Genomic DNA, 9,652 nt, shown 5'->3' on the forward strand with positions numbered 1-9,652 from the left:
ATAAACAGGAAACTTCCAGAAAAAGAAATTTAAGTGGTTAATAAACATATGAAAATATGCTCAACTTCACTAATTTAAAAAAGTAAAAATTAAAACAATAATGAGTATTTTTTTCTGTCTTTCTTTTGCCTATTTTATTATAAAGATGAAAAAAGAATTTAACTATTTGGCACCAGCAAGGCTGTGGTCAAACAAGCACTCACACACTCATGCTAAGAAATGCTCTAATATACTTAAAAAATAAACACACACACACACACACACACAGAAGGTCATTCATTGCAACATTATTTGTAATAGCAAAAGATTGAAAACAACTGAAATATGCATCAATAGAAACTTGGTTAATTAAACTATTGTGCAGCTATACCATGGAAATTATATGCGGTTATTGAAAAGAATGATGGTACTGGCAAACCAAATAATAGATGGAGGGAATTCTCATTTTATGAATGTGTTCCCAATAATAAAAACCCAATTATAAAAGAGGGAATGGATTTTAAAAAGTTTTTTTAATGTTTGTTTATTTTTGAGAGAGAGAGAGAGGCAGACTGCAAGCTGGGGGGGGGGGAGAGAGAGGAAGACACAGAATCTGAAGCAGGCTCCAAGCTCTGAGCTGCCAGCACAGAGCCTGACATGGGGCTTGAACCCATGAACTGTGAGATCATGACCTGAACTGAAGTTGGTCACTCAACTGACTGAGCCACCCAGGTTCCCCCAAAGAGGGAACGGATTTGAACAGACACTTCATCAAAGAGGATATGAGGTTGGCAAGTAAGCACATAAAAGGATATTCAACATCAGAAGTCATTAGGGAAATTTAAATAAAACCATAATGGGATAATACCTATTAGAATGGCTAAAATAAAAATTACTGAAAATACCAAGACCTGTTGAGGATGCAGAACAAGTGCAACTCATTACATAGCTAGTTCAGATATAAAACAGTTACAGCCACTCTGGAAAACAGTTTGGCAGTTTCTTACAAAGTTCAGCATACATTTACCACATGACCCAGTGATCCCACTTCAGGCTACACTACTGAGCAAGAAAAAAGGAATGAACAATTTGAATTAATCTCCAAGGGGTTAAGCTGAGTGAATGAAATCAGTCTCAAAGGTGACATACCATGTGACTTCATGCATGACACTTTAGAAAAGAAAAAGAAAAATACAAGGACAGAGAATAGATCAGTGGTTTCCAGGGATTTGGGGTAGAGGGGGTCTGGCTGCAAAGGGGCAGGAAGGAATTCTTTTGGGGGTGTTGAACTATTTTGTATTCTGTTAGTAGTGGTGGTTACAAAAATCTATGCATGTGTTAAGACTCCTAAGATTGCACCAGATAATGAATTTTACTGTATGCACATTAAAAATAATTTTTAAAAAGATAAATTGTCATCAACAGTAATGATACCTTCTATTTCTCCATCTAAGGGAGGAACATCATCTCTCATGGAAAAATCCATAGCTGTCCCTGGTATGTCCATCAAGTCTTCATCACTAGAGCTGCTCCGGAAGCTATTGAAACTCCCCTGCTGAAAGCCTCTGTTATCCATGGCCCCTGTACAGAAAGAAAAACAAGAGGCTCATTTCAATGACCTTCAAGCCCCTTACCACTTATCTTTCTTTTTATTGTGGCAACTACACATAAAATTTATCATTTCAAACATTTGAAACTAGACAATTCAGTAGCATTAAGTTCTTTTACAAAGTTTTGAAATTATCACTTCATTTCCAGAAATTTTTCATCATCACAGAAACTCTGTACCCAGTTAACATAATTCCCTCCCAACCCCCAACCCTGTATAACTGCTATTCTCTTTCTGTCTTCATGATATACCAGTTCCAGGTGTTTCATATAATCATATATAATATGTGGCTTTTTATGTCTGGCTTCATTCAATTCTCATAATGTTTTGAAGGCTTATCCATGTTATGACATGTATCAGTACTGTATTACATTGTCAGACTGAATAATACCCATTGTATGCATATACCACATTTTGTTTATCCATTCTTCAGTTGATGGACATTTAGGTAGTTTCCACCTTTTGAGTTACTACTTATTCTATTTTTTTATTGTTTAAGTATAGTTGACATACAATGTTATATTAGTTTCAGGTGTACAACACAACACAAAGATTCAACAATTCTATACATTCTTCAATGCTTGCCACATGAGTATAGTCACAATCACTATACAACATTACTGCAATATTATTGACTCTATTACCTATGTCGTACTTTCTATCTCTGTGACTTATTTATTTTATAACTGGAGGTTTGTACCTCTTAACTCCCTTCACCTATCTTGCCCATTCCCCAACCCTCTCCCCCTCTGACAACCACCTGTTCTTTGGATTTGAGTCTGTTTGTTTTTGTTTTTTAGATTTCACACATAAGACAAATAATATTGTATTTGTCTTCCTCTGTCTTATTTCACTTAGTAGAATATCCTCTAGGTCCATCCATGTTGTTGAAATGGCAAGAGCTCATTCTTTTTTATGGCTGAATAATATTCCATTGTGTATGTATATCACATCTTCTTCATCCATTCATCTATCAAATGGACACTTGGGTTGCTTCCATATCTTAGCTACTATAAATAATACTGCAATAAACATAGGGGGTACATATGTCTTTTTCAAATTAGTGTTTTCATTTTCTTTAAGCAAATACCCAATAGTGGAATTACTGGATCATGTTATTCCTATTTTGAATTAAGGAACCCCCATACTGTTTTCCACAGTGATTGCACCAATTTACATTCCCACCAACAGTGCACAAGAGTTCCCTTTTCTCCACATCTTTGCCACACTTATTTCTTGTCTTTTTGATACTAGCCATTCTAAGTGATGTGATGTGATATCTCATTGTGGTTTTGCTTTGCATTTACCTGATGATTAGTGATGTTAAGCATATTTTCATATGTCTGTTGGCCATCTGTAGGTCTTCTTCGGAAAAATTTTAATCAGTGTTACCACTTATTCTTATGTTTTCTTTCATGTTCTTACTTGGACAATATAGACATGCAAACCACTTAGTATATTCAGTTACCCTTCAGATGTAATATACCTCTACTCTTGCCATGTAGTTGATAGTAGCTTTTTGAGAACCATGGAAAAAAGAACCAAATGAGGACATGTGTACAAAACTCATGGAAGGTCACAAGTAATCAACAGAAATAAAAACTACACATCACTACTGAGAAATGTCCTGGCCATTTAGGAGTGGAGAAACATTATTTTACAGCTCTGATTCTCCCAGAGCTCATAACACAATGCAGATGCACAGAAATAAAGAGGCATATTATGCCATTTAGTGTTGCTCTCTGCTCATGAATTTAATATTAATGATGAAACATTTCCTACATCCCACATGTGAATCTTCATATTATAAATTTTACTCAAAAAAATCTTAGTATGTTGATTTTAAAAAACAACATTAGAGTCAACTTTACTTCACCTAGCCCTGCCCCCTCTTCCCATTTTTTTTATGAAATCTTGATCCAAAATCATAGTCAGCATAGGTCTTTTGGATTTGGCAAACAATATTCCTTTTGAGGTATTCCAATTCTTTTAAGAAACTTCTTACTTTAGGTTATCTGAACTATGTGTGATGAATGTGGAAAAATCAGATGGGATAAATTAAGCAATAGGGCTGAAAAACTGGAGCAACAGATAAATTAAATATTTTAAACACTGAGAATAAAGGATAAAGAACCAACATTTGCCAGGTACTTATCAAGTTTTAGGTGTGTGCTTAAACTGAATTCTTTCACTTAACTTTTCCCGTGTTCCTATGCTGTAGCATTATCATTCCTAGTGTACCTGAGAAAACAAACTCAGAGAGGCTAAGTATTTGCCCAGTTAATATTTTTTTTAAAAGTTAAGCTCTAAATCATGTGTTCAACTTCATAATAACTCATGTGTAATAGAGACCAGCTTGACTGAAGTGTGAGTGACACTTATGAACCACCTATTGTGCACAAATCATTGTGGGACAGTGGGACAGATACAAAACTTATGTGAGGCAAGCCAGATGACCTGTAGATTGAGAGACAAAGATTTGAGAGTTATCAACATCAAGGTGTTGGTTGAAACCAAGAGAACAGATATCCCAAGGGAAACTTGCCATTCACTTATGGATAAGGGCAAATATAAAGAAAAGAAATGCATTCCCAGTCTCCTCCCTTAATATGCACAAATAACTTGAACTCTGTACAGACATGAACAGTAAGATCCCTAGGAATATTCCTATGCTTCTGTGGTGATAAATGGTCAAGTAGGGAAGATAGGATCATTGATGCAAAGGTATTAATAATGTACAAACTGATGGATCATAAAACCATTTCCTCAGCTAACACAAACTCTAACCTTGTTATGTGGATCAAATGGGTCCTAGGGTGTTAAGAATCCATGCTCTGTGGACTTAGCTGAGCTCCTTTGCTGCTGCTCACCAATCCTTCATCCTCACTGGACTCTTTCCCCTCCCCCTGCTCTACCTGCTTCCTTCATTCCCCTTCTTCAAGCACCCCTGCAATAATGTGCTTACACAGAATGTCTTGTCTCAGTTGCTGCTTCTAGGGAAACTGACCCACCACAGGATCCTTAGCAGTTTTTTCCTATTACTAACAACACAGAGGAAACCCTGAATTTGTCTGTCTTCCCTCGTGTCATCCAGGAAGAAATGCTTTTACTTTTTATTTAAGAAGAACCCCTGTACTTTGCTCTGTATCTGGCTGAGATCACAGACCCTTCTCTCCCTTAAACTGATTCATTTGATTCTTTAAAGAAACCTACTATCTCTAGCTCTCATCTCTACCTCAAGCTCTAGTTTTGAATTCCCAAGAATTCTACCTGACACTTCTGTTGCTACTTCAAATTCAACAGGATTAAAATGAAAAATGCAGTAGAAATAACATCAATTTAAATACAAAACACAAAATCCACATAAGATGTTCCCTGTCCTCACCCTCCACCTCAACTTTCCTTTTTAAATGCAGTTGGCATTTAGAGTCCATATTTGTAGTTATATTTGTCTAGCTCTGGATTCACTACATTCAACAAACCTACAAAAAGCACTCTATCTCAAGAGTAGGTATTCTGGTTTCTAGAAATCTTAGCTAAAAACAAGCATCATTTTACCNAAATGACTCAGAATCCTTTCTCTCTCTCTCTCCACTGCTTACATGTTTCATTCAGGAAATGATGTAAAATACACAGTGCCAGCAACTCTGCATCAGCCACACAAATCATAGGAAGAAAAAGTATGGGGAGTCCAAAAATAATTTATGTCTGGCTTTGGAATATGTCCTGTAGTCATTTTTCAGATGGGTGTACCTATTGTTCTGGGAATTCATTAAAACAAAATAATGACACTACAGGATGAAGACTCACAAAGGAGTAGCTGGAAAACTTATCAGTTTCCCCATAGGGACCTTAAAAACTCCTTCCTGTAACCCACTGACACAGAAAAATTCCAGCTAAATTGAGCTGCCTCATTCTAAACATTTCCTGGAGCAGCTATCTGCTTCACTGTTTGGGTTATAAAGTGCTTCCTTAATAAGTACATAGGAATAAAGGGTCAACAAAAGAAAATTAGAAGTAGCAAGTAAATCAAACAAAACAGATGCTATAAATAGGAGTTCATAAAGGAAATAAGCAAAATTAGTAAAACTTAAAAGTGATATCTGCCTATGGATAATCCATTCTGGTATAGCCGTTGGTTTTATTTTGCAGATATAAAAACTTCAAGGGGTGCCTGGGTGGCTCATTCAGCCAAGTGTCCAACTTTGGCTCAGGTCATGATCTCACAGTTCATGGGTTCCAGCTCCACATCAGGCTCTGCCTAGAGCCTGCTTATGATTCTATGTCTTCTTCTCTCCCTCTCTTCCCCTCCCCCACTCACATTCTGCTCTCTCAAAAAATGAATAAGCATAAAAAAGATAACTTCAAGAAAGGGGCTCCTAGGTGGCCCACTTGTTTAAGCATCTGACTCTTGATTTCAGCTCAGGTCATGATCTCACGGTTTGTGGGTTCAAGCCCCATGTTGGGCTCTGGGCTGACGGTGTGGAGTCTGCTTGGGATTCATTCATTCATATTCTGTCTGTCTCTCTCTCAAAAATAAAATAAATAAACTTTTTAAAAAGTTCAAGAGAAAAAATTAAAGCAGCAGAATAATGAGGAAATAAAGTTCCTTACAGTTGAGATTTAAACCCGCAGGCAGTTAAACTCCAAGCCCAGTGTTCTTTCCACAAGTTTGTGGCTTCACTATGACATGTCAGTCCAGGAAAAGGCATGTCTGGAATAAATCAAACCTTTAGATGGTCACAAACCTGAGATCAGCCAGAATTTAGGGTAGGACAGGAACAAAGTAAAGGGATTTGATAGATTATCCCAACTAGTAGATTGCATATATGGCTTGCCATATAATAGAGGGCTGGGGAGGAAGTCAATTAGGGGGAAATGCTTGGTTGATATTTGTGTTACACAACTGACTGACACTTTCAGCTTAAAGACACTTTTAGTGCCTTCTGCCACTTTCTTGCTTAAAAATCATAAAGCTGGTTCCCCAAAGCCTATAGGGTTAAGTTTAAATTCCTTTGCAAGGCATTCAGAGCCCTATCAAATTTAGATCCCATCTATCCAGACAGACTTATCTTCTGCTACAAATTTATTATACTCCATATAAGCCATGTACTTTTACACACCCATGCCTTTGCTCAGGCCAGATACTCTATCTAGAATCCCATCCAGTCCCCCATCCTCTTTTCAGCCTGATTAAATCCTACTCAATCCATCTAGGGCCAGCTCAAATAGGCTTTTTCTCAACACCTCCTTTGTTGAGGTATATATGTTGGTTACATAAACTCTACCACTTAAGTCTTGTGACTACACCAAGCTCTTCTCATTTCTGTTGTCCCAGCAACTCTAGTGCTGTTCCAGAGTAGGTAGGTGTTCAATAAAACCTTCCTAAGGAGGATTCCAGTTGGACAGGAAGAAGTAATAGTCAACCACATATTTATATGGCAGGCCCTCAATAAACCTATGCCTTGCACTGTGATGGTAGGAAACCAAGGATACAAAGAACATTTGTTACCTTGTCAATACTCTCAAGGAATTTATGATCTAGTTGGGGAGAAAACTTTCACATAGTGCAATTTGCACAATAGCTAAGTGCTAAACCATTAGAATGAAAGTACAATTGACATTCAGAAAATGGAGAGGAGACTGTAAGCCAGAGAAGGCTTCATGGAGGAGAGAGGGTATTCCAGGCGCAGGGGGATAAAAACAGCCAAAGGCTTGAGAATGAGGCTGGAATTTGTGCTTGCCTAGAGAACAGGGTAGCTGTTTGTGAGCAAATGAATGGAGATAGATCATGAAGGACCTGGGAAGCCAATGAGGTCACTGTGGTTTTTGAGGAGCAACATGAGAAAAACATGATTTTAAGATGTAAGTATAGCAGCAGTGGGCTCAAAGAGAGAGAGGTAAAGAGCTAGGAAGGCAGTTTGCTACTTCTTGGTTAAAATGCAGGTAATTTAGGAAGGAGGAGGGGTACATATTCCCAAGGCTGTGCTGAAAGAGCCAGGTGTGTGTGGTGGGGGATGGCACTAGTTTACGGTATACCATACTGACATCTTGTTTTACTAGTGACAGTGACATATGTTGGTTCATATAAATTAATATTTCCATCTCAACTAGCGTGCTTGGCAAAAAAAAATGTGCAAACAAAAGGGAGGGCTGATACATATGGCCCTTCAATGAATATATAAAAGTATATCATACATTCCAAAGCTAACAAGCACAAAGAAGCAATGAACTTTTCTATTTCTTAATTTTGCTCCACAAAAATATCTGTGGACCTGCACACGGCATTCTGTGTAATATATGCCAGATGCTGCCAAAGTGGAAAAGAGAAAATGTAAGAGGAAGAAAAACTTGAGAGGCATTATAGAATCTACCAAGATACAAGTAGCATCATGTTATTAAAAACAAAACAGTAAGACAATACTAGGGGCACCTGGGTGACTCAGTCAGTTAAGCGTCTGACTTTGGCTCAAGCCATGATCTCACAGTTCATGAGTTCGAGCCCCATGTTGGGCTCTGTGCTGACAGCCTGTTTCAAGTTCTATCTGTCTGTCTGTCTGTCTCTCTCTCTCTCTCTCTCTTTCTCTCTGTCCCTCCTCCATGCATGCTCTGTCTCTCAGAAATAAACATTAAAAATTTTAAAAACACATTAAGACAATTCTAAGTATAACACTAAAGGTGATAAGGACTGGCACACATATAAAATCAGGTTTGGGCTACTCGTTATACTTTGAGCTACCTGAGGACAGGGTAACTTAAATTTTTGTTCCCAAGTGCCTGACACAAAGAGGGAGCTCAGTAAATAATGTAGTTTATAGTCCAGTTCCAGTTTTAGTTACTTTATCTTAAGAAGTAGAAATGAATTGCAAACTTTGGAGAGTAGTGTTGAAGATGCTAGCAGGTGCTTATTTCAGAGGATTGGGACAATCCTTAAGCCAAGGCACTTTCTCTGTCAAANAATTCTTCATCCGGGAGACCTCCTCACAGATTAAATACAGGTTATGAGAAAAGACAGGACACAAAGCAGGAAGTACCAGAGCAGCAGTTCTGAAACATTTTGATCTCAGGATCTCTTTAGTCCTCAAAATTATTGAGGAGATTAAAGAGCTTTTACTAATATGGGTTCTATCTATAGCTATTGACTGTATTAGAAATTAAAACACATAAATGTTAAAAAATACTTATTGATGCATTTAAATACAGTAATCTCAAATCACTATATATTAACATCTTTTGGAAAGAATAAATTCTACATTTTCCAAAAACAAAATTAGTGAGAGGCATTTGGAAATCTTTTTAATATCTTCCTTAATGGAAGACAGCTGGATCCTGGTTCACATCTTCCATTAGCCATAGGAGCGATGACATCATCACCTGTCACACAGCCTCTTAAAAACTCCACTGTTTATTCATTTTTGACCTTGCAGAGCCCTCAAAAGTCTCAGGAGCCTCCAGGCCACTCTTTGAGAACTGCTGGACCAGAGAAGGAACATAAATGGAGAAACTATATTTGGACAACACTCATGACTGGTGAGACAGAGGAAGAGGACAAGCCAGTCAGAAGAGGCCATGTTGGCTGCTGTGACAGTAAAGAAAGTGACAAACCAATATTTTCTATACTTTTTTTTCCCAAAGGAGTAATAGCCTTGATATATAAAGAGATATTTCAAACCACTAAAACTGGATCCAAACAGATGAACAGAAAAAAGACATTAATAGACAATTTATTAAAGAAAAGAAACAAGAAGTTTTAAAAATTCAGAGAAACTAAAATTAAAATAATGTGCTACCTTCTTTTAGTAGATCAGTTTTTCTTTGGTTTTATCTCAGAGATTCTTCAAATGTGAGAACATCTTGTTATAAAAGATATCAAGAGAGAAATTAACAACATGCTTAAAGAAATGACATGAGGAGGTTCAAGGACAAGGGTCTGTCACAACTGACAAAGACAATGCTCAAAGTTACAGACCACTTTCACTTTGGAATAAATGAGTAAAACTCCTAAAAATAAGGAGAATTTTTTCCAAGACTATAAGACTGATATCACAAGGGAAACTATGAACA

General features: G+C 37.3%; 1 protein-coding gene across 2 annotated transcripts in view; it reads right to left on the reverse strand.

Moving 5' to 3' along the window:
• Positions 1-1,555, reverse strand: part of CLCN5 (chloride voltage-gated channel 5) — a 42,156-nt gene extending 40,601 nt beyond the window's left edge. For both annotated transcript variants that reach the window (XM_077753053.1, XM_077753051.1), the window contains exon 1: positions 1,414-1,555. In XM_077753053.1, the coding sequence (XP_077609179.1) occupies positions 1,414-1,555 (142 nt within the window). The remainder of the gene's footprint in view (positions 1-1,413) is intronic.
• Positions 1,556-9,652: the final 8,097 nt, after the last annotated feature.

This window comes from Crocuta crocuta, unplaced genomic scaffold, assembly GCF_008692635.1.
Source record: "Crocuta crocuta isolate KB4526 unplaced genomic scaffold, BGI_CrCroc_1.0 scaffold601, whole genome shotgun sequence".
Classification (NCBI taxonomy): domain Eukaryota; kingdom Metazoa; phylum Chordata; class Mammalia; order Carnivora; family Hyaenidae; genus Crocuta; species Crocuta crocuta.